Raw genomic sequence first — 26,809 nt, 5'->3', positions numbered from 1 at the left:
CATATTTTAAATGCTCCACATGAAAAAGTTACAAAACAGGTAATAGAGCTCTGAGAGGTACAATAAGTGTGGAAGACAAAATTTGTACCAAGGAGTACCTATGGCAATGAATTTCCCAAAATTTTAGTGAAACTTGCAAAATCCGATTTTTGGTTCAATCTCTTTCATTAAATTATGTTTAGGTACTCTTTACCCATTTTAGACTCCATAACTAGGAAGTCCAGGTAGTTGCGGTAAATGTGGCCTAATGCCCATCTACATAAAAAATAAATTTGCAAACCTAGAGATGTAAAAAAATATTAAACAGCTAGGCAGTAGACCGGAAGTGGGGCTTCTGATGGCTGTGGGCAGGGCAATCTATGACTAATGTTGGAAGCTCCTTGATGATAGCAGAACCCCTTCCTCTGGTCACCAGAAGCTTAACCTCCTATCTACATTTAAGCTTCTTGATGGAAGACAAATTACATAGTACTGGTTTACAGCTGGCACCACAGATTGGAGTGGCCCAAGCGGGTGCAATGGCTAGATCTGTATAGCCAGACATATAAAGGCAGGTGGTCCGATTTAGTTTTAAGTGCACCATGGAGGTGACACAACTGTAAGCACAAAAGCACACCTATCGTTAAAGCACCTTAAAGACAAAAAAAAAAAATAAATAAAAAAAAATAAATAAAGGTTGGTTTTAAAGCTAGATCATTGTAAGGAAGTTCACCTACTTTTGGAGGATCCAGGAGTAGCTGGTGAAAGGACGGAAGTTTTTCCTGAATGGCAATCAAGACTGTTTTGTTAACGGAAAATGCAGAATGATTGAGGCCAGGTGGACATAGGTCAATATGACCCTCAAAACTGTAAAATAAGTAAAATAAAAATCAGTATTAGTGAGCAAAATAAATACATATAACAGGTATAGTCCAGAAGTATAAAAATGGCAGCCTAGACAACACAAGTGCTATATGCGTCAAATGAGGCATTCTGGGATAACCAGATATGGAGGAAAAGAATATTCTATTTACTGTTCAGGTTTTTATTACACTGAAACAATGTATATAAAAAACTATTCCTTTAAAATAAATTAAAAAAAAAATCTGTACCACAAAGCTCAAAGTAACAAGAAAATTGAGTCACACTTACGCTGGCCTTCTAGTTTCTAGCAGAGTCAGCAATATTTGAATAGCACTGACAATTGCAGATTCATTCTTCTCTTTCAAAAATATATTTGATAGCAATTGCTCTAAAATTTCTTGCCTAACAAAAAAGAGAAAAGGGGGTTAAATTAGGACAATTTCAAGCAAGACATACACTGATCACAAACCAACAACAATCATGCATATGAAGAGGGTTTCACAAATCTACAAGGCAAACCGTTCGTTTAGAATTACAACATACAGAACGAAGACATACTTCTCTAATGTAGCCAGGAGAGGGTCTGGTTCTGGGCTGTTCTGCACTTGTAACAACTGATCCCTGCTCAGACGTATGATCTCACAAAGTGACTGTGATGCATTTGAATGCCTCTGTGAATGAAGAAAGGAACAGTTACATACAACACTTTAGATCAGAGGTAGGCAAACTCCGGCCTAGCCAGTATTCCAGTCTGGCCCAACACCCCCTAATTATTTATTGTTGGTTCCCGCGATATCATCAAGTTCCTGCACAGTAACCCCAATTACTATGCCTAAAAAGCAGAAGCAACGCACATCAGTCTCCAGAAGGTTGACCTCGAACGACATGTCTTAAACCCTGAATGTCCTGACGAATTATTCTTCGTCCAATGTGACAACAAAGCCCAGTGTTTAGTGTGCAAAGACAACAACATTTACAGGCAGTCGAATCTCAAGGGACATTTTGATGCCAAGCACGCGCACACGTACAGAGACTACATCGTGGATAAGCAGAAGACTGAGGCTGCTCGCATGCAGTCACGGTTGGAAAAAACCTTTCCTTGGACACCTTGTTTCTTCTGGCCTAGAGTGCCTTCTTGACCTACTGAGATGGCCTAGTAGTCCAAAAAGTTTGCCGACCCCTGCTTTAGATCTTCTAACAAATCCAGAATATAAGGTACATAAAGGCATATGGCATGATAGGGCAGGAGGCATCTGCACAGCAGTCTGCTCTATAACAAAACCTACTCAGCACCCAGCTTCCAATTATAACAGTCCTCAAAACGTACTGAATGCATTTTCAAACAGAACTTCCTATGTAAGCAGAAACTCATGGACATTAAGGGAGGGCCAACTGTCTTGTCTGTATGTGATAATGCAATTTCATACCAAAACAAATAAGCCACACAAAAGCCTTTGGGCCAAGTTCTAAAGGGGATTTGCCATGTTGGATGCACACAACAACAGGTTATGAAAATCTCACAGTACACATAGCCATTCAGATGATGCGCTTGACCTGCTTTACATTTGTTTTTTGATGGATCCAGTAGAACCTCCCAAGGCTTGTTTAGACAGAATGTGTGGCATTTGGGCAGCCACCTGAAAACCCTATTTGGCTGGCCATATATGCCTCTTTTAGGGGTCCATGGTCTACTATGTACAGGGAAGGGAAGGTTGCAGGGCTTTTATTAAAACTGCACAGGGATTTTAGAGCCAGTTTTAATACAAACCTGTAAGTTTATGACATTCAATTACAAGAAAGTGATGGAAGTCAATACAGATATTGGCTGTTCTGACAGGAAAAACAGTAAGGGAATATTGCCATACTTACATCTTCATCCTGAGATGGGTGCACTAACTCTACAAGTCTCTGGATAATCTTCTCTTCGTTTAGCCACTAAAAGGAGGAGGAAAAAAAAATGTTATATATCTTCCTAATGATCCAATACATATGAGTGAATAATTTAAGTTGGTCATACACTGGTAGGTCAGTATACGTGTAAGCATGTTACACTATGCATCTTTTACCTGGTTGCTGCCGTGCATCATGACCAAGACCGCCAAAATACAAAACTGTGTACTCCTCAAGGTTAACTAACAACCACTGTAGTTAATGTGTTATTTTTTTTTTTAAGGTAGGTGGGAAAAATCAAAAATTGGATGGAACACAAAACATGACAAATTTAGTCTTCCCAGTTGTTGCCATAGGAGTCAAGTAAATCCTATAAATCAGCTTTCTACTGCCCCTTTTCTTAGTTCAAACATTGTAATGCTCATCCTCTTTGTATGTCGCTTTATTTTATTTTTATCATCATACTATGCCCGAACTGCCCAGTGCCCCTGTACCTAACTTACCAGTAACAACCCAAAACCAGCCAGTTGGTTCCTGAAAAGTGCTGGGTGGTGAGCCTAGCTATGGGGGACTGGGAAGAAAACAGAATTAGCATAGCTGTATTAGTGTGATCTGTAGAGACCACTCCTATTTGCTAGCAGTTATCAAGCAAACAACGAGCCTTCCTAATACGTGCTCACTGCTGCTATATGAATCAAAAATTGATCAAAGATAGCCTACAATAATAGAGTCAATTTTTTTTTTTTAAATATCTTATACATAATACATGGCCACCTTTAGAATGAGAATACTACTTCTCTTTGAAGTGTCCATATTCATCAGCCTTAAAGCAACATCTGTGATCAGACGTACAAAGCCAATCAATAGCATGCTATATGTTTATACAGGAATGGTTTTGTTACACCAGATATATTTGTACAAATGATTGGTTTGCTAAAGCAATTTTAGCTGCTCTGTAAAAGGTATGTTTAAATTAAATTTTTAAAATATGGAATACTGGGGGAGGAAGCACAGGCAAAGTAACACTGTATACACTGTATAGGTTTTGGTTACTATAAATGCTCAACATAATGTTTAACTTTTCAGTCAAGCATCTTATCCTGATCTGTAACTTACGTTTGCTGGTGATGTTTATTTGCATACATTAGAGATACTGAACCTTTACCTTGTACACATACACTGCAATAACTCACAAAAACACACAAATCGTGTACAGAATAATAATCGTAATAGTAATAATCGTGAACAGAATAATAACTAACAAGTTACACATACTTACATTTAAGACATCTTGTCTAAGTTGTGGTGGCTCAATACACGTGAGAAGTCTTAGCAGCAAATCCATAATTGCAGAGGTACCTATATGTTTTATTATCAAGTCAACAAAGTCATCTTTTTTCTTTAAAAATGCTACAATCTGCAAAAGTAAAGCAAAAAAAGATCTTAAAGGTTAAAAAAAAAAAAAAAAGTGTATTTTCTATTTCTAAAAATGCAAAACCAGGACTTTACAGACTAGGTGGATAAGATCAACATACCTGTTCTGGCTTTCTGCTAATTAAAATGCTTAACACTTTGCTAAAGAAACTAGCAAGCAGTGGATTCAACGGGGAGTCATTTAAAAGGAAGCCATAGAGCCTCTTGAGTAAAGACTCATCCTCTCCTAGTCTGTCATTTATCTGTGATACATCTGATGTTAATAATTCACAAGACAAATTAGGGTACCTAGAGAAGGAGGGAAAAAAAATAAAATAAAAGGATAAACAGATTATAAGCCAAATCAGCTGAAGACCTCCTTGCTACCCCCCCCCCCCATAGTGATCTCTTGCTGGCTGTAATTACCCTATACCCGGGATCTATTGTTGAATGAGGGAGGCTGAACAACGTTGCATCAGCTCTGGCCTTTGTATTTGAACAAACACCAAGTATTATTACGGTATAATAATGTGATACTAACAGTGTCCCTATAACAATAGGATACTAAGGTAGTATGTTTGCACTAAAAGTGATAAAACAAGGGAAAATGTTTATATAATGGGCATGGACTTGCTATGATTCTAAGGGATTTCAGTGGCCTTGTTTTTCTCATTCAGTTTATTTTGCGGCACCAATTACTTCCATTCAAGTGGTTTCAAGTCAAGACTACATTTCTAGGTATATTATGAAACTTTTTTTCCTCTACCAGTTGACCGTAAATATGTGGCTATATAGGGCAGGGCAGCACAGCATGGCACAAATAATGAGATAAGTCAGAGGAAAGAGGTCATATTTCCAGAATAAGTCACCACATCTAGAAGCCTTGCTATGCATTCTCTTTATGGCTTCATGTTTTGCTTATCAGAAAAGGTAAAGCAGTTGCATTTGTACAGTCCAAAAAACAAACTCTTAAAGTCAAAGCATTACAATGCTCTTCTTACTTGTAGCGGATTTTCTCATCCATGTCTTGGGGAGGCTCCTCCGTAATATATGTCACCAAGTCTTCCAAGCACTCGGATTTTAATAAAAACTCAACAAGTTTACGATTCTGCGCCTTGCATTCTTGCAAAATATCTTCCTCGTCCATCAACTCCTTTAGTGTCACTTCATCTCTCTCTAAGAGGGTGTCTATGTGAGATGAAGAATGCAGGTCGAACTTCCAAAACATACTTGGCTGATGAGAAAAAGTTACATTTCAACATCTGACATTGTATATCATTTACACAGTTGCCTATATTAACATTGCGGTGACCTGATGCCTCATTGTATTTGCATAAGGGAAGCATGAGAGGAAGAAACTGCCATACCTAGAAAGGCTGAACAGGTGAAAAGTTTTAACAAAAACGTAGCAAGAGATCTATCACATAAAAAGTGGCTACTTTGGTCTAGAAAGCCTTGAACATAACCAGAGATGAAAGGCACTTTCCAGCATTAGATGACAAATACTTGTGTGTTTCAAACTTGGGTTGTTCATTTATGAACTAGTTTGGATGCGCACATAATAAGATTTAAGTGTTGCTAGGGAAGATCTGTGCAAAGAACCCTTGGAAGCCAATATTATAGGTATCATGCACCTATCCTACTTATTGACAAGGCTGCACTCTAGGCAGGTTTGGTTTATTCTCTGTATATTGCATTGCTTGAAGGCATATATGCTACTTCAGGAATTGGTAAAATAAATAAACACCACGGCCACTCGATAGCCAAGTGAAGTCTAAAGCTGCGTACACACCTGCAATTTTTCTCGTTGGAAAGGATCTTTCACGATCCTTTCCAACGAGAAAAGACTGCACGATGCATGAACGATGCTGTACATACAGCACCGTTCATGCTCTATGGAGAGGGGAGGGGGAGAGCGACGGAGCGGCACCCTGCTGCGCGCTCTCCCCTTCCCTTTCATTAGGATCGGTCGTCGTCCATGGATCCGCCAGGACGGTCGCCGGACGATGGATGACGACCGACTGTACACACGGCAGATTTTCGCCCGATAATTGGCCGATACCGATTATCGGGCGAGAAAAATTTGCCGTGTGTACGCAGCTTTAGGAGCATTTTAAAGCTCTTTGTACAAAAGCCTTTGATACCAGTAAAGTTTGCAGGCTTTGAAGAGACTGTCACTATTGTTTAAACCATGAACCATAAATTAATGAAAAAAACTATTGAGAAGAAACACTTCAACAAAATAGGCAGGGCAACCTAGAACACCTAGCTGCTACAGACTTGTAAAAATAGGGACAGAATTCAAACCATGAGAACACAGAAAATAAACACTTGTGCATGGCAAAATACTCCCAATTAGTACTGGATTTACAACCATGGAAGGGTACCTACCTGGCGGTAACCCTGAGTGGCTCGGGGTGTATAAAAAAAAAAAAAAAATGGAAAACATTAACCTGGTCTTCTGCCTGTTGGATCCCATCCTTCCGCCGGCAAGTGTACAGACGTTCCCTGGGAGTTCCCAGTGACGTTGGTGCATGCGGGAGGCGCAGAGGGAAATCTGAATTACTTTATATTGGATTTATTACAAAATACCAGTATTGAATCCAATACAAATTATTCATATATTATATATATATAAATAACTATACATAATATATGCTACTATACAGTTATATTAGAGGTTTCAGTATTATGCACCCTTGTTTTAACAGCCCCTAGCGGTGTAATTCTTTTTGCATGTAAATTTATTTTACATTGTAGGCTATAATTCTTAGGCATAACTCAGTGAAATATGTCCAATATTTATTAATAAACTTTAAATAAAAAAACAAAAATATTAAAAAAATATAAAATTAAAAAAACTAAAATTAAAATAAATAGTTAAACATGTAATATAACTGTACAGTAGCATGTATAATATATATACTATTTTATAAATATTATATGAAGATTTCTTTGTATTGGACTCAAATACAGTTGTTTTATCCAATACAAAGTTATTTGAATTTCCCGCCGCTGCTCCTGCTCGCAACTACGACACTGGGAAAGCCCAGAGATCTGCATTCGCAGGCTGAAGATCAAAGAGGAAGGACCTGTCCCCAGAACCTGTGGGGACCAGCAGGATGACAGGGGGCGCCAACAGAGCAAGGAAGTGGGTTTTTTTTTTAAAGTTTAAAGCGACCCCGCAAGCGACTTGGGATTACCTCTTTTTGCATGGTAAATCCACCCCGAGTCACATTCGGGATTACCGCTAGGGGGTTAACAGATTGTGTTTTTTTATTTAAAGTTTACTACTACATTTATTAAATATAGTACATATTTCAGTGAGTTATGCCTAATAATTATAGGCCTACAATGTAAAATAAATTTACATGCAAAACAATGTACCGCTTTTGGCGTAAAAATACTGACATAATTATACCGCCAGGGAGGTTAAGCCATAAGAAACAAAGCTCCTAAAAAGAAGTCAGACAAATTCCTTAAATAGAACATTTTCCTGACTACTAATAGTCATCACCTTAAAGCGAACCTAAACTGAGAAAACAAAAAGACACCAGGAGCCAGCTGCCGGGGATAATGGAACGCCTGCACATCCAACCAATGAACTGAATTGCCACCTCCACAGAAGTCGGTCTTGGAGCCGGCGGTGAGGATGGCAGCACCTATCCCTGTAGCATGACAGGTCCAGGACCTTTCATTGCTGCAGGGTGACAACACAAGGTAAGTATGTGTCATAATTGGCAAGGAGGCAGTGTATACACAACCCATCAAACAGTTTATTCCCTTTTTAAAAACCAAATGGAGAATTCTGTAGGGTCCAAAAGGTAAATTAGATCACTGCAATCAGAATAAGCAGTATAATTTATATTTCCACACCAACAGCATTTTTATTGTTAGGGGAAGAAGGGTTGAACAAAGGAACAAATGTTAGGAGTTCATATACAGTACATTCAAGCAGGTAACTGCATTCCTGACTAACTTAGGGAAGAAAAAACAATATATGTTATTGTGTTGTTTTTAAAGTGGCCTACCCAGTCCTTTTACAAGCAAAACAAACAGCAACTTTCCTGCTCATGTGACAGGACCGAGGCAGTTAACGCCAAGAAAGAAGTTATAAACAATTACATTGAAACGTAAATATCATATGACCCCCATCTGCCTCCCTAGTTTTGTAATAAAAGCACAGTATAATGCCAATAACGACTGGTGTTATGAAAAACTGATACATGATATCCCAGGTAACAAGAAAAAATAAGTTACTTGTCAACAATGCAGAAAACTGCTGAACCGCACAGTAAACTTTATTGCTGCAAAAAGCAAAAATGTCCAAACCATAATTACAAGCTAGGTACATCATCAACATCTGTGAACATAACATGCTTTATAAACAGAAACAAATGACAAATGATGTAGAAAGGATCGTTCAATGCATGCAGTTATTAGAAGAAAGGTTCAGATCAATAACATCTGAAGAGACGAAATGCTAAACCTAAAACTAAGGTGTTAGTAAAACTATTTTTAATACACATGCAGAAATTCCCAAACCTGTAGAAAAAACTCTAGATGTGGAGTAAGGTGTAGTTTATGTCATTTGCAACTTCATTGGAAAGAACCCTTTTATATAAATTTTACTTCATTACAGAAACACAATGAAGGGAATAAATTACAAGGCAACAATGGAAATGTCAACAAATCTGAATCCAATCTAAATGAAAGGCTGCCAACTTTAATGTAATTTAGATTGCTTTTTTTAATGAATCCCATAGCTAAAGCCCAAATACATCCATAGATCTAAAGAGATGGAAGGTGGGAAAGACAGTATTTAAATGCATCCATTCCAAGACTATTTATAGTAAATGTGACTCAAGCAGGAAAAGGCCTTTAAAAGATAAGTATTCTGACTTTAGCTGCTTTTAATAAAAAGTTATTAATGTTCTAAGATTCTACACATTGTAGTCTATGACACTCAATTAACGAGCAAGTAGAGGCAGCTGCTGGTGGTTTACATTAGGCTGGCAGCTCCCAAAGCCAAGACTGCACTGGGAACTTTGAAAATTGAAAAGTAACTTCTCACAAAAAGTAAAAAAGAATTACTTTGCAATAAAAACGATAGTTGGGGGAGGCGGGGCGCACTAGAAGAAATATTCAGCTGTTAGCTATGAAGAAATATGGGCTCTTAAAACAAAGGTTACATAAGCTACAGCAAAGACACTGGGCATATTATACACAGCAGTAATAAAAAGTAGCAGATTCACTAAAATATAATGAGGCAACAGCTGACTATTTAACACTTTAAAAACAAGAACATAAAATAAAAACGGAAAAAATAAAAAGCTCGTACTGCGGCAAACATTTTACTGCAAAATGTCACAATGTTGCTCCGAATCTAGATGACATTAGGGGATTCTCAGTCAACGGGGGTAGGTGGAGGCAAAGGTTAGTCCATCAAATTCCAACTGAAAGCAGGTGCCTTGGAACAAGGGAAAAAAAAAAACTGTGAGAGGAAAAACGTAGGGTCAGTTTCGTAAGTAAGGCAAGAGACTGAACACTTGAACTTACGTTGGCAATTAAACAGGGAAAATGTAACCGTGGCTGTAGATTTAAGAATGTTCCCACCTAATTGGGATGCAACTGGAACCTAGGAAGTAAGAACTTGGGAACTGCAGCTGCCAATTTGTTTTTTAAAAAGTCCATAATTCCTTCTGTGCTTTTTTTCTCTCTAGTGACTTAATGATACAGAAATAAATAAGCATTTCAGATGTAAGGGGAATGGAACCTCAAAAGATTGTTAAATTAATAACTTGCCCATGTACTTGTTCTTAGCCAGGACAATAAAGCAGACACATTCAAAAAACAAGTTGGCAATGGAAGTGCCCACATTTCTACACTGAAGGCTGCCTATTAGCTGAGCTGGAGTCTAAATTTATGTTTATAGGCACCAATAGATTGCACCAAAACTACCGGTCAAAGATCCTCGGTGGAGAATGGCAATCAAGTGTGCGGCTCAATTTCAATTGTAACAATATTCCCAGGATTATGCTATGTCGTCTAGCCATACTGCTACTAATATGCATGCGATTGATACCTAAACTCATTTTTTTACAAATCTGTTAAGAAAATTTTAATCTGTATCTGAAAACTGTAGCTCTACACCACAAGTGCTCATCTAAATAAGGGCTTTTAGGCAAATTCTTGTCTAATTTTAGAAAATTCAGAAGCCAACCTTTAAAGGTTTTGCCTCCTAGTGTAGCCTAGAGCCATCCTGAAAACATACTGAGTGAAAATGTGAAACACCTATGATCCTATTAAAAAATGAATGGACATTTTCCTGTCAGCTTAATTGAATACAATTTTCAACAATTAAAAAGTAGCTCCAAGAAGAATGGTCTTAGATCTAGTGGGCAAAAACTTCTTTCAAGCAGGATTCTGTGCAGAGAGACTCAACAACCTTCACTTAGAGTTTTATATTGGGAACAAAAGCAAAAGTTTTAAGCTTTTTCTAAAGAGGAAAATTGTTTCTATAAAGCCTACAGACATAGGTGTTAAAATGATTCATGCACTACTAGAAGTATGATTAATGATGTGGATGGCAAGATAATGTAGGGTGGAAGGTTTTTTAAACATGCAAAGGATGTTTTGATACAGGATCCCAAGACAACATTTACAGCAACTTAGAAGATAACAGGGTATCATAGTAATACTATACCTCAAACACCCCATGTTTCTAGAAGGAAAATATATACATAAAACTGTGGAGTATTAACAGGCGTATTTCATTACAGCCAACAGCACTCACCTGATGAGAACAAAATTTAAAATATTAAGAAAATAAAACCACACTTTGCTCCTTCAGCCTCTGGCCCATTACAGGGTATCCGGACTACATTAAAGACAAAAGTTTTTCTGGTCTTTGTTCTGGAAAGTTTTCCCCTATGAAAGAAAAAAACAAAACAAAGTATTAGGAGAGAATCTTTGTGTATTTATGCTGCCTATACATAAGGACCAAAGAGAAGAATTATATAAACTGGGTTTCACAGTTTGATATTTCCAAACCTAATTCTACCCCAAAGATGTTTGAAGAACCACAAAAAGATTTCTGCCTTAAGATTTTGAGACCCCTAAAAAGAGGTATACAAAGGAAATAAAGCAGGAAAAAAATGCAGTTTACAAACATGTTTAAATAAATTTGCATAAATTCAAGAATACTTCAATACCAACAATGAATATCAGATATTGAATTATAAATTCCTATTTTAAAGCATATACACAGGTACAAATATCCAATAATATCTATTAGCTGCTGTTTACAAAGCATTATATAGGCTTATAACTGAGTATAAGCATCTCATATCTCTTTAATTATTTCCAAAATGGTGAAAAGCTATTCAGGAGCATGTAGGGCACAGATCCATCTAGTCTCACACTGGAGAACTTGATTGTCATATTGAATGTATGTAATCCAAAGCCAAACATTATTTCCTGTGGGAATATAGGTATGGCAGTTGGCAAAAAGGTCTCCCTATGGGAGTGGGGATGTTTATCACCCCAAAATCCTTTGTTGCAGATAAACAGCAACAGTATTGTTTTCACTCAAAAAATGAATAAATGATCCATTATATTACTCCGTTTTGCTTGATTAAGTCTTTTTAGACAACTTTTACTGTAGCTCTAAAAGGTGCAGCTATATTAATAGTTTCATGCTAAAATTTCAGCACAATTCCTTAGGCCAAGTCTACAAGGACTTGAAGTTTAAACACTCAAAATGCCTATAGAGCTTTTGTAAGAGTTTTTAAGCATTTATAAAAATGTTTTAAACTAAGATATGTGGGGAAAGTATAGGGGAAAGGCCCACAAATGACCATTAATGTCAATGGGTCAGCTTGGAGAGTGTATTTGCTTTTTAACTTCCCAAACAATGCAAGATGAGTTTTCTTTACAGCCCAGTAAACGCTATGCTGTGGACTGGCCAAATTGGAAATTTCAAAAATGGGCATTTACCACTCAGGTTTAACTCCGAGGAAACAGTCAGTGTAGACTTAACCTTAGTATACACTGAATAAAATGACAGGGATAAGTACTTCAAGATGATAAAACATGTAAAATTGTAACAAATTACATGTAAATTGTTAAATCCAGAAGAGATTGATTGGATCATGGCATGGCAAGTATTGCTAGCCAACAGGCTTAGGATTTGATCCAATGTATCACATGACCCTGCCCATAGCATAATTCATCAATATTTATCTTTGTCAAGTTTCTACTTGACTCAAACATTTAAAATTTGCTATTGTTATACTCCTTTCTAACATCCACCTGCTTTCAGTGGGACAGGATAGGGGGACAAACTATATATGAATGCAAGTTTTACAATATAGCTAATGACTAGTTTGTGTAACAATGGTACATGTTATGTATGTAGGGTAGAAGAATCTGCCTATTCTCATTAGTTCGGTCAAATTAAGTCCATTGGCTTCACTGCTGCTAGCAGGCCTTCATCCATATACTGTTCTCAAGACAAATTGCCTTCTGTTAAAAGCCAAATATTTCATATTTCTTGAAAGTCAAAAGTAATTTAGATTTCAGTCCATAAAGCCATACTATTAAATAATATCACTCAACTATTTTATTTTTTGCACATAAAATGAGAACCACCTTGGCTGCAGACCAGCAATAACATTATGCATTGATACTTGTTTCCTATGTGCTGGCCCCTAGTTTACGGTGCAGTGATGTAAGGGCCAGTGGAGGAAGCCACCTACGCAACATCTCCAAAATCCGCCCCTACCTGTCCCCTGAGACCACCAAACTCCTTGTACATGCTCTTATTTCTCGTCTGGACTACTGTAACATCCTTCTCCTACTAGATTGTAAGCTCTTCGGGGCAGGGTCCTCTCCTCCTGTATCACTGTCTGTATTAGTCTGTCATTTGCAATCTCTATTTAATGTACAGCGCTGCGTAATATGTTGGCGCTATATAAATCCTGTTTAATAATAATAATAATAATGTAAACAAACCAGGAGGTAAAATACAGCCGACTAGTCTAGAGGTGGAAGCTACATTAGTGATTCCATCCCAGGGGAGGGTCACTCAACTTCAACCTACGATGCACTCCCACCTTAAACTACAAAACCTTCATCTGTTCATCTCAGTTAGAAATCTATTTTGTAGTTTAAAGAGGATATCTAGCAATATAAAACATGTTTCAATTTTCTTTTGCACAAGGTTAATATTTTACTACCTCAAACAAATGAGGCAAAAATAGGAAGACCAAGTCACAGCACTATATTATAGAAGACAGGTTTAAGTGGGCAGACTAAAGGCTCATTCACACGGAGAAGCATACATGACCATAGATTTTTATATGAGCTGGCTTATGTACCGAAGGGGATTCAGGGGACCAGGTAGGCCAAGTCCTGCTGCAAACACTGGATTTTAATGGATTGGGATGTGTTGCAAAATGTGTGTTGGTGTCAACAAGTGCATATTGGAATTTGGTAAAACTGGAGTTGGACAAAATGTAGGTGTTGCATAGAAAAACACGCAAGACAAAATATTGACAAACAAAAGGGTTAAAATATAAGCTAAAGGCTAAAATATTCAAGTTACAATCATATCACTGGTTGCATAAGCCATCCTGATGCTGTCAGGGAAGGTAAGCGAAACTGAACAATCAACTTTTCCAGGTGACTACTCTGCTTTGATTTCACACCATTTTCACATACAATTTACGTAAACAAACATTTCAAGTGTTGCTTTACCCTCCTATGAATCATCAGTCACACCTAATGTTGTCATATGAGTGATTAAATTTCACAAATACCTGAAACTACGGCAAAACAATGTCATGTGGCTGCAGCATGTAACTAAGAAAACATTTAAGCTGCGTACACACGTCAGATTTTTCTTGCCCGATAATCGGCATCAGCCAGATATCGGGTGAAAATCTGGCGTGTGTACAGTCGGCGGCGTCCATCGTCCGAACGACCGTCCTGGCGGCTCCACGAACGATGACCGATCCTAATGAAAGGGAAGGGGGAGAGCGCGCAGCAAGGTGCCGCTCCGTCGCTCTCCCCCTTCCCTCTCCATAGAGCAGAACAATGTTGTATGTACAGCATCGTTCATGCATTGTGTAGTCCTTTGTCGTTGTAAAGGATCGTGAAAGATCCTTTCCAAAGACAAAAATTGCACGTGTGTATGCAGCTTTACAGAGACTTCAATAATATTTAAGGTACAGGTTTTGACTGTACAATATTTCATATGCTGCACCATCACACACAGCTAGCAAACACAAAAGTGTTTAAAACATTTGATATCCCATGAAATGTTAAAGCCACAATATTACAAATTATAACACAAGCTCTTTCCACACATTTTCTGCTTTTGATTCCATACAAGTGCAATGAATTATGCGCTCAGAGTGGAAGACGGTGATTTTTGGACACGCAGAGGTTTTTCAGCTACCTTAATGTTACAAGTCCTTGCATCATTACAGGTAATAGCTGCCAGATATACAATAATATGAAAATTCTGTCCTATACAGAAATCCCCAGGATGTGGAAATGTTCCCACAAGTCAAAGCACAACTAGACAAATCTCTGTACAAAAACAGGATAAAAAAAAAAAAAAGAAAAGAAAAAGAAAGGACATCACCAGGAAGCACCAAGCTATATAATCATTTACAAAGCCAACTGGAAAGGTTTTTTTTTTGTGGTAGAAGGGCATGTTGGGACATCTTATCTGCAGTAACTCTAGGAACAGCTGGGCTATGTTCAGACAGGCAGTGCAGTTGCAGTATTGTTGAAGTTTCCTCAGGTTAGATGCTACATGTAGCACTGCACTTGTGGCAGCCCTTAAAGATGGGGAGCAGATCAGTACCACCCACCATAAAATATGCAAAAACAAGGAACTAGTTCAGTAGTGAGGAAACACTTGTACCTGGACCAAGTCTAAACATTTAGCACTTTTTATAAACTGTATGCTTGCATGAAATAACACTCAACATCAACCTATTTATGAACCTAAAGTTTTGATTTTGCATAATAAGGAATGGGTAGGGCTGAACTTGTAGAAAGATTCAACTTCCCCCTATTAGCTAGCATGCCAAGCCAATTTAAAAAAAAAAAAAAAAAAAAAAGGTTAAAGTAGTAAAACTAAATATGAGAAGTAAAATACTTACCTTACACTTTGGCTTCCAGCCAACTTAGGGCAAATTTGCACCTTCCTGGACATAGCATTAACCTGTGCGCCTCCCTACGCCTGCCACCTTGCCAGCTGCTTGATCATTTGTTCTTTATCTGACAGCAGCACTAGTAGCGCTCAGTCTGGCCCCTATTCATTCCCCATAGCCCTCCACAGGGAGACACTACATGTAGAAAGGGGACCAGGGGCAACTAGATGCTGTGGAGGTCACAGGCTTTACAACAGAATCCTGAAATATTGGAAGATTCCAAATTCTGTGAGAACATGATCCTTGGGTAGTAGCGTGTTTTTCTAGGATTTGGGATCCTCAGCATTCCCAGGTGGGCAAAAAAAGAAAGAAAAAGTGGCGGTTTACCAATGCCTAGACTACAGTGCAGGTAATCAGGGTGGAAGTTTTTTGGATTTCCCCCCTCTAATCATTTTTTTTGTATTTAAGGCACTGGCAGGCCTGGCATTTTCATGGTATGCTGTAAAAACCCAAAGCAAGTTTTTCTTTTCCTGTCCTATTTGGGATAAATACTTTTACATCGACACAAAAGGAAATCCATCCAAGAATAAATTAAACATCTGTTAAGTCTCTCACAGACATAAGATTTCCATTGCCAGATAAGATTGTTATAGTCTTGGTTGAAAAACTGATGATCCAGCCAGGTATTTAACATCTGCCATGCCAGTCACAAAACAAACTATATAATGCTGCAACGCTTGCAGGATACCTCCAATTCACCATTCTCCTCCCCATGGAACAAATGGAGCTCTTTCGTTCCTACTGTCCATGGAAACGATTACCAGCAATCGGTTCAGCGATAATGAACTCTGTATCAATCGTCAGCAGAACTAAATTCTACTTTGTTTGATCCAGAGGCAGCGGAGCATTTCAGAACTAAATTTTTGGTCAACAGGACAAATAATGATGGGAAATCTCCCCTTTTAAAAAGTGGTGCAGCACTGCCCCCGAATTCAATCGCCTAACCGATCGAGAACGAATAGGAGCGCAAAGCCTCCCGGGATACCTACCTCACACATCGAGGGAAGCTCTTGGGTGCTCCTTCGTGCAAAGCAAAAAATTTGCTAATCTCATGTGCAGTGAGATCGGCAAGTTTTTTCTGCCCAAACTACATCACCCCAGAAGAACCCAATGGAAGACCCCTCCGGAGCGATCGACTGCTCTGAGGATTGAAAGATTTTTTTTGTTTTAGAAACTTTTGAGTTTACGTCCTCTATTTCTCAATCGCCTAGGTCAGGGGTGTTAAACTCTGGCCCTCAAGGACCTTTTTACTTGCCCCCCCAAAGAATTCCGAAAACTAACTACATCCCGCCCGCATTACCACGGTACATCATAATGTTAATTACTACAAGAATCTGTTGATTGGTGGTCTGGGGTCATGTGACACAAAGCCTAGGCAATGATCACATGCTGCCTTACTACCAGGGGCATCGTGTTTGTTTCAATCCATTAGAGACCGCATAGTGTAATATTTAGTGTCAGACAAACTTGTGATGTGAGAGGATAAACACCCAGCCTGCATAGATAAATAGAAATTAGTCTTTTCAACCCTAAAGTGTGCATAGAGGGTTTTGATTTTGTTAGGTATGGATGAAGTAGTAAACTTTCTCAATTTTTTCAATAAATTTCAAGTTTGCCCCCGACTTGGTCTAAGTTTTCAATTTCTCAATTATGTGAGATTGCCACTCCTGGCCCAGGTGATCAAGAATGAATGGGAGTGCAGATCCTACGTCACGCATCCCGGGAGGCTTTTGGCTGCTCCTGCTGCACATCCCCGAGATGCTCAGGTATGTGCAGAAGAAGCCCTTTCGCCAAAAGGTAAAGAAATTGCTGATCTCACGCACAGGCAGTGAGATCGGCAAGTCCCCCCCATCTACGTCAACCGATCTTGCATTTGCATCAGGTGACGTAGGAAGAAGAACCCGGAGGAACAGAAAGAAGATGGCGGTGCCTATCATGCCTTCCTAAACACAGATGCCGGGACCCGATGGAAGAACCCTCCAGATGGATCGACTGCTCTGCAGTTTATTTTGGGTTTACTTTTGCTTTACATTCTGCACTTACGTATTTCCCCCCCTTGTAGAATTTAGAACCCATGGGATCGGTCTTAATGACCAACAAGGAAGGCCTTGCTCCTACTGTCCATGGTGCAGTGCTCCTCATTGCAATACACAAGGACATCAGTAAGTGAATAGGGAGCAATGTCTGATGTTCCCACCACAAGATGTTTTGGCACTGTTCGTACGGAGTAATGAATTAGGAGGGGGTCGCCATCACAATGGACAGCCATACAGCCGGTTCTGCTTTACACTTTCTTATAACGGGTACAAGGAATAAAGAAAAACAAAGCTGCTCCAAGAACAGGGACACCGGAGAAATCCTACAATGGGGACACTTTCAGGTGACAACTGTATAATAGAAGATTTCTCCCATTTTGTAAACAATCCCCATCACTTCCTGTTATTTCTGCAGAACAGGAAGTGAAGGTAAAACTTCTCTATTATAGGAGAGGTATGAAAAGTGAAAGTAAGGGGTGGTAAGCCTTCCCTATTTTATACAAAATCCAGGGCTTATTATCTCCTGATATAAGAGGTTTCTGTCAGGGATGGGGGCCCTGCAGTATAGGCAGACCGGCTCCTAATGATAGAAGGAGGGCCCTGCACGGTCACTAAGTTTGTTAGGCCGGGCACGGAGTGAAGTGACTGGGCCGAGTCACCCGGCAGGAGGTCTCCCATCCTCCCTGAGGCCTAGCACAGCTCCCACACAAGAGGGGTAATGGCTCCTCACTAGCTGTGTTAGAGGAAACACTCCCCTCCTCCCTCCCTCCTTCGCCTTCATACCCAGCACCACTATCAAAAGGGAGCCCTGCGCCCCTCACAGGACAACTCACACGGCCTGCACACCGCTCCGTCAGATAAAAAAAATTATAAAAAGACCGCCAGCTCGCCCCGTCTTACCGCTCACGCGTCACCACCGAATAGTTTACCTGATATCGAAAAACAACCCAATCCAGTCAGGCGGGAAAATTGCTCAGCACTATAAGCGACTTTTCAAGATGGTGGACATATCAACTCTTCCAAACCTCCCCCTCCTCCTTCAGCCGAAGGTCACAGCCAATCAGAGACGAGATGAAACCTTCTTCTAACCATTATATAAGCTGATTGGGTGACGCGTCTGTCATCCGCCTTATTATGCTCTGAGCTCGGCACGCTGTTGGGCGCTTATGCCGTCCATCAAGAAAGTTGCGTACCGCCTCAGGATTGGTTGAACTTCATCGGAGTCCAACTTCAACTCTACCAATAGGTGGCTATGGCTGGCGCCGATACAGCCTACAAGGCCTTAGCAACAACCTTACGTCTTGAAGATTGATGTCTCAAGGGTCCAATCGCAGAGCGAGATTCGATGCGCTTGTCCAATGACTTCCTGGCGGACGGTTCTAGATGTAGGCGAATGAAAGCGGCAGGAGGGCGGGAGTGTGGTTGGCTGTTTCGGGGCAGAAGTGAAGGGGGATGGTGAGGGTCGCTTTTTCGACGCTTCAATAGTCGCAGGGGGAGATTGCTATTCTCTTCAGCAGAGATTTGTGTGCCGCTGGAGTTATAATAAAGTTGTATTTTTGCTATAAATAAAAAATACATCTATTTAATATAATTGTATGCTCTCACGTTGCATTAATCCGTAAAATTATATAAAAATGCGGTTTTGTGTTGGCGTAGGCAATCCATTCTGATGTCAAAATAGGAGCACCACTTACATACGAGAGGGGAATTAGCTCAAATGGTAGAGCGCTCGCTTAGCATGCGAGAGGTAGCGGGATCGATGCCCGCATTCTCCAAGTACATTTTTTTCATTTGTTTTAAAATATAAATCTTATAATAAAATAATATATGTATTTATATTATATTATATGTTTAAAATAAATATAACAAACCTTAAACTGATTTTAATAAACCTAGCCATAGCCATACATAATACTTATACTGAGATGCTTTTTTTTTAAATTAAAGTGTATTTAAAAACAAAAATGTAATTTTTGCAGCTTCTCAGTCATTAGATGTGGTAACTGCCTTTATTTTCATTATTTTAATGCTTTTAAAAATCTGTTGATCCTGCCTTGGGTGACAACACTCGCTTAGCTCATGTCTTTTCAGGATCAGCGTTGTCACCTTAGACAGCTCACTCCCTGTCTTCATCTGTATTACATAACATGGAGGTATTCTGTAGCTCAGAAGATAGCAGATGAAGACAGATAACATTGTTTGAGATTTTAGTTCTGTTAGAAGGAAATTAGAATACTCACCCCCGCTACTTATAAAGAGGTACTGTAGCCCACAGGAGCTATCTATTGCAGGTAATGTACCGAGCCTGGAAAAAAGGAAAAACTGAAACATATTACATTTTTCCTTGGTACTTGGGTTTAGATATGCTTTGAAGTTTCACCATAATTTTTGCATCAGGCAGGGCATTATTATAGAAAGGGACAGGCGATGTGCCATGTGCAAAAAATAATATTACCTGTCTGATCGCTCTTTCCATTTGTTAAAATCTCGGAGTTGCACATGCGCAGCTCAGTGTTGGTTGCCGGAACTGAACGATCTTCCTGGCCCCAGTTAAAGCGTACCTAAACTCTACATTTTTACTTTACATAGAAGGGTAGACAACTATGTCTATGTCTATTTTTTTTTTGTTTTTGTGATCTCCTTTACAATCTCCTAGGAACCTTGGGTGATCCAACAGACCTGCAATTTATCAAGTCAGTTGTGATTGTTTAAAAAAAGTTCATTTCTTTGAATTGTTGAAAATCTAAAAACAGCACAATTGTCTTAATAAAACTGTTGTCTGATGGGCATAGTTGTGCGCCAAACCTCAGGAGCCTGCTGCTCATTGTTGTGCGCCGAAGCAAACCCACACATGAACTGTGTTCTATCAGTTTAAAAACGCATTGACCACTTTTGCAGAGAAGGCGTTTTTCTTTTTAGGTGTATATTGTTTTTTTGCCTTCATGTGCACTCATGTATGTATGCATTTAGATGTGTGTACATATACATAAAAAAGAGAAATTATAGGAAGAAATAGGCAAAGAGGATTTTTTTGGGGCAAATCGCTTAGCGCACTTCAAATTGAAAAGATTGCCTATTTCTTCCTATTTCTGATATCATGGGCTTGGCTACAAGCATCATTCATGGAGGATATTGCTTCTGGGTAAAGGAGGAATCCACCTTTATGTGCTTCCACTACCAAGCTGAGGGGAGTGAGCCAATTATATAAAGTTTTAAAATGCCATTCAAACCTGCAACCTGCAGAAACATCCTGAAAGACTGGAAAAGCAAGAACATATGTTTGCCACAAAGTGTATTTGTCCCTGGAAGTTTTAGATACTAGTACTATTTGTTTTGTGTAAACACCTAAATAATGCATACACTCCAGTATTTAAGGAGCAAAGTTAAGTTAAGCAACTAAAGAACATCTGTTCATTTCTAAGAGTGTCTGACCCTGCTTGTGAGCTTGGCAATCAATGAGCTTTGATGTTGTGCTTGGCAACCTGGACCTGGACCTCCTTCCATCACCATCAGGTGTGTTAGAATGTGAAATCACCAAATGTTCCTTGATACATGTATTATAACTAGGGATTAGCAAGCAAAATTTTAAAATTCGGCCTTGCGGCGAATCGGGTCGTTCTTGCAAACATGTAAGCGAGAATAGCCTGTGTAAATTCGTCCGTTGAGATCAAATTTTTTGGGACCTGCAAGAGCAATCAGGGGAGCGGAGCTGTCAGCCCTGTAGTATGTGTTCTTGGATAAAGATTCATGATTGGATAGAGATTCATGAATGAAAGCAGCCATGAGAATCTTCCGGTGCACAATCCTGTAATGATTTCCTTGATCTTCCAAATGGTCGGCAAAATCGGTTCACTGAAACAGAAGTACAAGGAAATTTTCACGGGAATGTCAAAGGCATTCTCGCTCATCCCTAATTATAACATCTTTGCCAACAATCCTTTTTGCAAATATTTGATAAATATTATATTTGATATTTCTATAAAGCCAAACTTGAATAAAATTTGAATCAGATCACTTGCCAAATGCTTGGTGACATTTTTTATACAGTCATACTATTGTGTGATGACATATTATTAAGCGCTACTTAGTATATATACAGCTTAATAGAAATAAGTTTGCAGTGTTGGAACCAAACAAAAAAGTATCAAAACAACATATGCAACAAATGTTACAATAAATGAATCAATTTTGTGAATTAGTATAATGTAACAAAAAAAGTAGCACTTACCCTAAAAGAGATGAAGCATTAAAAAGTCAAACTGACCTGTAACAGACTGTAGATGCGCACAGAGCAGAGAGCAGGTGTGCGTTAATTAATCGCTATGACCTCACCATTGACAGAACTTAACAGATCCTCCTGAATCACGCAGCTGAAAACGAATCACCTTAATTGACCTATTCTCGACCCCATTGCTCATTTATCAAAGCAGGAATCAGGCTGGCAAGTGTACTGGCACTCGACTCCGGCTCACGGCAATACGCCTCATATATCGTCACGTATTTACATGTGGCGAGCTCGCTTGATAAATCAGGGCCAATGTGTAAAAACCTGCATGGTCAAAAATACCCACACCTGTGGGGCAAGGCTATGGGTTACTTCAGTTGGTTAGGTTTAGCTTCCGCAACATTATGTGCCAAAAAATTAGGTCAGCTGACCATGTGAATGTAATGAATAAACAGGATTGTTTTATTTCCTGATGGCACAGGTTTATTCCAAGATGACAATGGCAAAGATTGGATCAGGGAGCATGAGACATTGTTTTCATACATGGCTTGTCCACCACAGACTTTGATCTCATTAAGAATCTTTTGTGATGTGCTGGAGAAGACCTTACACAGAGGTCCAAGTCTCTGATCATCAATACAGGATCTTGTTAAAAAATGAATGTGACTGTACAGAAATAAATGCTTTGACATTACATAAACATATCAAAATGACACCACAGTGAACGTGGACATATTAAAAGGTAAAGAGAGGCCTGTAGCCATAAATATTTGGCACAGGGCCTACATGACAGGTGTGAGGCCTAGCCCAGAAGTGTTAACCTCCCTGGCGGTCTGAATATGTCAATATTTTTGAAGTCAAAAGCTGTACATTAAACATAGCATGGAAATTTGTTGTTTAATATTTTAGGCCTGTAATTGTTAGGAATAACTTGCAGGTATGATAAAGTTTCAAACACAAATCATAAATTATAATAAATAATGATAAATAATACTTAAAAAAAGAATAAAATATGTCAGGGCATTGCTGGAGGTTGCCGTTGGAGCAGGTGAGGTCTTTACAATGCTACCCCGAGTGTGGCTTGGGGTTACCGTTTTGGTACATGAAATTCACCCCGAGCCATACTCGGGAATACCGTCAGGGGGGTTAAGGGTTAACAAAATGTAGTTATGGTTGAGAGGGGCTGTGCTAGCTGGAGCTTGAGAGGAGATTAGGCATTGGTTGAGTCACAGCTGATTGGAGGCACGTGCTTCCAATCAGCTGTGACTGCAGGTGTACTACTGAACTCATAAGACCTCTCAATGAAGAATCTCCATTGAGAGGTCACATGAGTTCAGTTCGCCTGTGAACTCGACCTCATGGCGAATGACAAGGCTGTTCTCGATTACATGTTTGGTAAGCGAGAAAGGCCCAATTTGCTGCAAAAAATCTCGCTCGCTCATCCCTAATTCCTAACAGTGAGGACAATAAAAATGGGACTCCGTCATAAGATAGTTCTAGTCAAATGAATTGACATAAAAACATATGAAAAAAATTAATTTTTTAAAAATTTATGGATACATATTTATAACTGGATGTTCCCCCTGTTGAAGCAAACTGCACCATGCAGCATTAGTTTTTTTTTTTGCCTTCTTCTGGATCAGTTATGGGGTTAGGGTTCTGAATATGCACGTTTTAGATTTACTATTTTATTAATTTGCTTTCTGCTAGTTAAACTGGATGGACTATTTCATCCTGAATAACTCTATAACTGACTTTTAGGAAAATAAATTGCATTGTGTTCTGCACCATTGCCTCATTCATCCCCCTGTACAGATTATCACATCATGGGCATATATTCTTTTTATTCTTCACCATAACAATCCTACATGTATGATTTATATTTTTGTATTCCACATATTACATTGTAGTTGTGAAGCAGCTGTAAAATTGTTCTGCATTAAAAAAGAGCACTTCTCTATATTTAACTGATTACTAGCAACTTCAAAGAAATCCAAACTTCCTCTTCAAACTGATTATGACATACGTATCAAATCATGCCAACTAGTACGACGTGAAATAAAATATTTTATGTTTTGATAGATGCAATTTCCTGTAGTGGGATTATAGCACATGCGTAATTTGCTGTTTACAATGAAGGTTTGTTTATGTGGTTGCTAACTCATCCTATTAGATCATTGTTATTAGCTTGCTGTTGCTTGGTTACCTTTTAAAGTTTGTAGACTGTTGTCATGGTAAACTATTATATTACAAGTGTGAAGTTCATGTTCCACTATCAGTGCACTCGTTTTTGGCTCGGAAATTGTAATTTATACTTTTCCACTTTTTTGCCATTACTATATGTTTTTAAGGAGGGCCAGTAATATTTATCTGCTTTATAAATGTGAACTAACCCTAAGAAAACTTCCAAACGGGGACAAGAAAGAAGATTTCTACCCTCTAAATAACATCCTAAGCGGGTTGTACTGCACTAGTTAATTTTTGCTGAATCATCCTGTTCAAATTTGAACTCCAGACACACAGAGCCTGATTTATGAAAGCTCTGCAAGGCTGGAGAGGATACACTTTTATCAATGAATCTGAGTGATCCATCAAATCTGGAATGGATTTCTAGCTAGCAAATATTTTGAATCCTGAACCAGAACCATTCCAGGTATGTTGGATCACCCAGCTTCACCAATGAAGTGAATCCTCTCCAAGCTTGGAGAGCTTTATTAAATCAGGGCCAGAGTAAAATATAAAATACATATATAGAAGCTGTTTTATCTGCCAAAGGATTTGTGGTTATGTCCACCCACTCCTAAGATTTACACAGCTCTTGCAAGGAGCACAGTCTTGCCTTGCAGCTGTAGGACCCTCCTTTTTCTGTTGCAGTTTTACTTCTGGTTACAAATCTCTTCACCACTTCCATCCTGAAACTGATGAACTAATCTCTCTATCGGCCACTCCTCAGATCAGCATTTTACTTGCAGTGCAGTACATGAGTGGCTCCTTGTGTTGCTTCTACCTCCACTTCTCTGAGTTCTTCTGCACAGGGACTGTTAAGCTACGTACACACTTCCAATTATTATCGTTGGTAAACGAACGACGAACGATCCTGCACAATATCTGCGATCGTTCAAAGATATTGTACACACGATAGATGCGATCATTTGAACGATACAGGAAGTGACGTGCACCACAGGAAGTGAGCGAACGTTCGTTCACCGCGCATGCTCAGACCATGCACGATCACTGAACGACCGTACACATGATAGATGGTCAACGATCGTCGTCCAATCCGATCCGGTCCGGTCGTTCATTTCCAACGACTATCCTCGTTCGTTGGCGTCGTTGGTTACTTTTTTTACGAACGATTTTTGGCCAATCGGTCGTTCGTCGTTCATTTCCAACTATAAAAATTGGAAGTGTGTACGCAGCTTTAGAGACTGCCAAGTTTAATTCTGGTGCTGTCCCAAGTGGCAGGTAATTATCTGCTGGCAGGAATTCAGCTATTAAAGCGGACCTATAACCAAAATTGTACCTTTTTTTTAAAAAAAAGGTCAGATAACCGTTTTATATAAAATAAAAGTTTTCTTCTTCTTTTTTTTTTTTACTTTAAATCATTTTTTTTCAAAAGGGGAAGCCCTTCTATTTCTGTCTTTACCGCCACGGCAGTAAACACTGAACAGGAAACGGGAGCGCAAAGCCTTCTGGGATACATATGTCACATTTTCCAGGGGGTTTCAAGATCGCACATGTGCAGAAGGGCTTTTTCCTGCAATGAAAACAAAATGCCAATCTCATTGTGCATGCTTTTTTTTTCCAAATTACAGCAGGCTACATCACCTGATCTCACCCCCGTGCAGTGAAAGATTGGGTGACATAGCCAAAAGAAGAAAAAAGTCAGAAAAAGATAGCAGAGCCCGGTGCTTCACCACCCTGCAAAGAATGATGGCCAATAACTCAAGAAACGTCCAGGCTCTTTACTCCAAGGGGCCACCAATTCACTACCCTCAGGGTCATCCTACCCCAAGAGCAAGGATCGAGAGGCTTTGGTGTGGTGCCAAGCAGGCAGGAAAGAGAGATCACAAATGGGAGGGTTCAGATAAGGGAATCCAAGATCTAGGCAAAAAGAAGGTATAATCTGAGATTTAGGCAAATAGTCAGGGCAGGTGGCAGGCAGGTGAAATCCAAGGTCCAGGCAATGATCAGGCCAAATGTCATAAGAACACAGGACACAGCACCAGCTATCACCACTGCTGGGGGTAAAATAGCCTCTGGACCTTTAGAGAGTCCCTTCCCCCTGGGCTACCCTGTAGAAATAAAATTAGGGTGATGATGATGTTATTAATCATATTCCATGAGAGCAACTACTCCCTGCTAGGGAAGAAGTGTCCTATCTAATCTCAGCTTTACCTCCACAATGAGGATAGCAGCCAAGTTCATTGCTAAGTAAGGTATTCTTGTAAACTCATCATGTCATCCATCAATCAGCTGTTTTATTTGAATGTGGCCAATTCTGTTAATAAATCATCTTCTTAGTAATAAACATATTAAATGAAACCTGACCTGATAATATGTGCCAGGGAACAATTTGCTTTGATAATTCTAGAAATAAATATAATGTTGAATAAATATAATAAATAAATTATGAATGCATTAAGAAGAGCTAAAGCCAACACATATAAATGGTAGGTCAGGTATATGTCTGGATAAAATAAAAAACATATACAGTACATTTTTTCAATTTATACACATTTCCACATGTTTCATCCCTTTGAAGACTCTACAAGTTAAAAAGAACATGTGTTGATATGGAAGAAATATGGTCCTGATTTCTTGTTGGCTGATAACACAGCATTTTTGTGGACTGAATGGTAGCAGCCTTTCCAAGTTGTCTAGTACAAAACTACAAAATCCCTCCACTTTCCTCTTCTCCACAATCCAGGGGTTAAATATTATGTTCAATATAAAAAGAAAGAAAGCTAATAAAGTTCTTTGAGATAACACAAGAAGTGTATACAGGGCATAGACTCCTATTTAACATGTTCATGTTCAAACAGGTATTTGTTTGCACTTAACTAACAGATATACCAAAACGCTCTTAATGGTATATTTAACCATAACATAAGGTAGCAACATAAGTTGATTGTAAGAATTTACATACATTTTAATTAATCTGTTTCAAATGT

At 39.0% G+C, this 26,809-nt stretch overlaps 1 protein-coding gene and 1 non-coding gene across 4 annotated transcripts in view; one reads left to right on the top strand and one right to left on the bottom strand.

The window, feature by feature from the left end:
- The window catches only part of PPP6R3 (protein phosphatase 6 regulatory subunit 3), a 34,930-nt gene extending 16,448 nt beyond the window's left edge, over positions 1-18,482 (bottom strand). Inside the window, exons 1-11 of one of the 3 annotated variants that reach the window (XM_072421805.1) lie at positions 18,340-18,482; positions 10,943-11,076; positions 9,706-9,872; positions 9,488-9,616; positions 5,148-5,380; positions 4,269-4,455; positions 4,013-4,150; positions 2,713-2,778; positions 1,402-1,514; positions 1,132-1,245; positions 717-846 (exon numbers count right to left, since the gene is read on the bottom strand). In XM_072421805.1, coding sequence (XP_072277906.1) covers positions 717-846; positions 1,132-1,245; positions 1,402-1,514; positions 2,713-2,778; positions 4,013-4,150; positions 4,269-4,455; positions 5,148-5,380; positions 9,488-9,499 — 993 coding nt within the window. In that variant the 5' untranslated portion in view covers positions 9,500-9,616; positions 9,706-9,872; positions 10,943-11,076; positions 18,340-18,482. Of the gene's footprint in view, positions 1-716; positions 847-1,131; positions 1,246-1,401; positions 1,515-2,712; positions 2,779-4,012; positions 4,151-4,268; positions 4,456-5,147; positions 5,381-9,487; positions 9,641-9,705; positions 9,873-10,942; positions 11,077-18,339 lie in introns of all 3 variants that reach the window. The other 2 variants (XM_072421807.1, XM_072421806.1) reach the window with 2 other exon arrangements.
- A 630-nt stretch (positions 18,483-19,112) lies between these two features.
- Positions 19,113-19,185, top strand: TRNAA-AGC (transfer RNA alanine (anticodon AGC)). The gene has a single exon. It is a non-coding gene; the product is annotated as a tRNA-Ala (tRNA).
- The last annotated feature ends 7,624 nt before the right edge of the window (positions 19,186-26,809 follow it).

The sequence above is a fragment of the Pyxicephalus adspersus genome, chromosome 9 (genome assembly GCF_032062135.1).
Source record: "Pyxicephalus adspersus chromosome 9, UCB_Pads_2.0, whole genome shotgun sequence".
NCBI classification, from domain to species: domain Eukaryota; kingdom Metazoa; phylum Chordata; class Amphibia; order Anura; family Pyxicephalidae; genus Pyxicephalus; species Pyxicephalus adspersus.
This window is presented reverse-complemented; position numbering and strand designations above follow the sequence as displayed.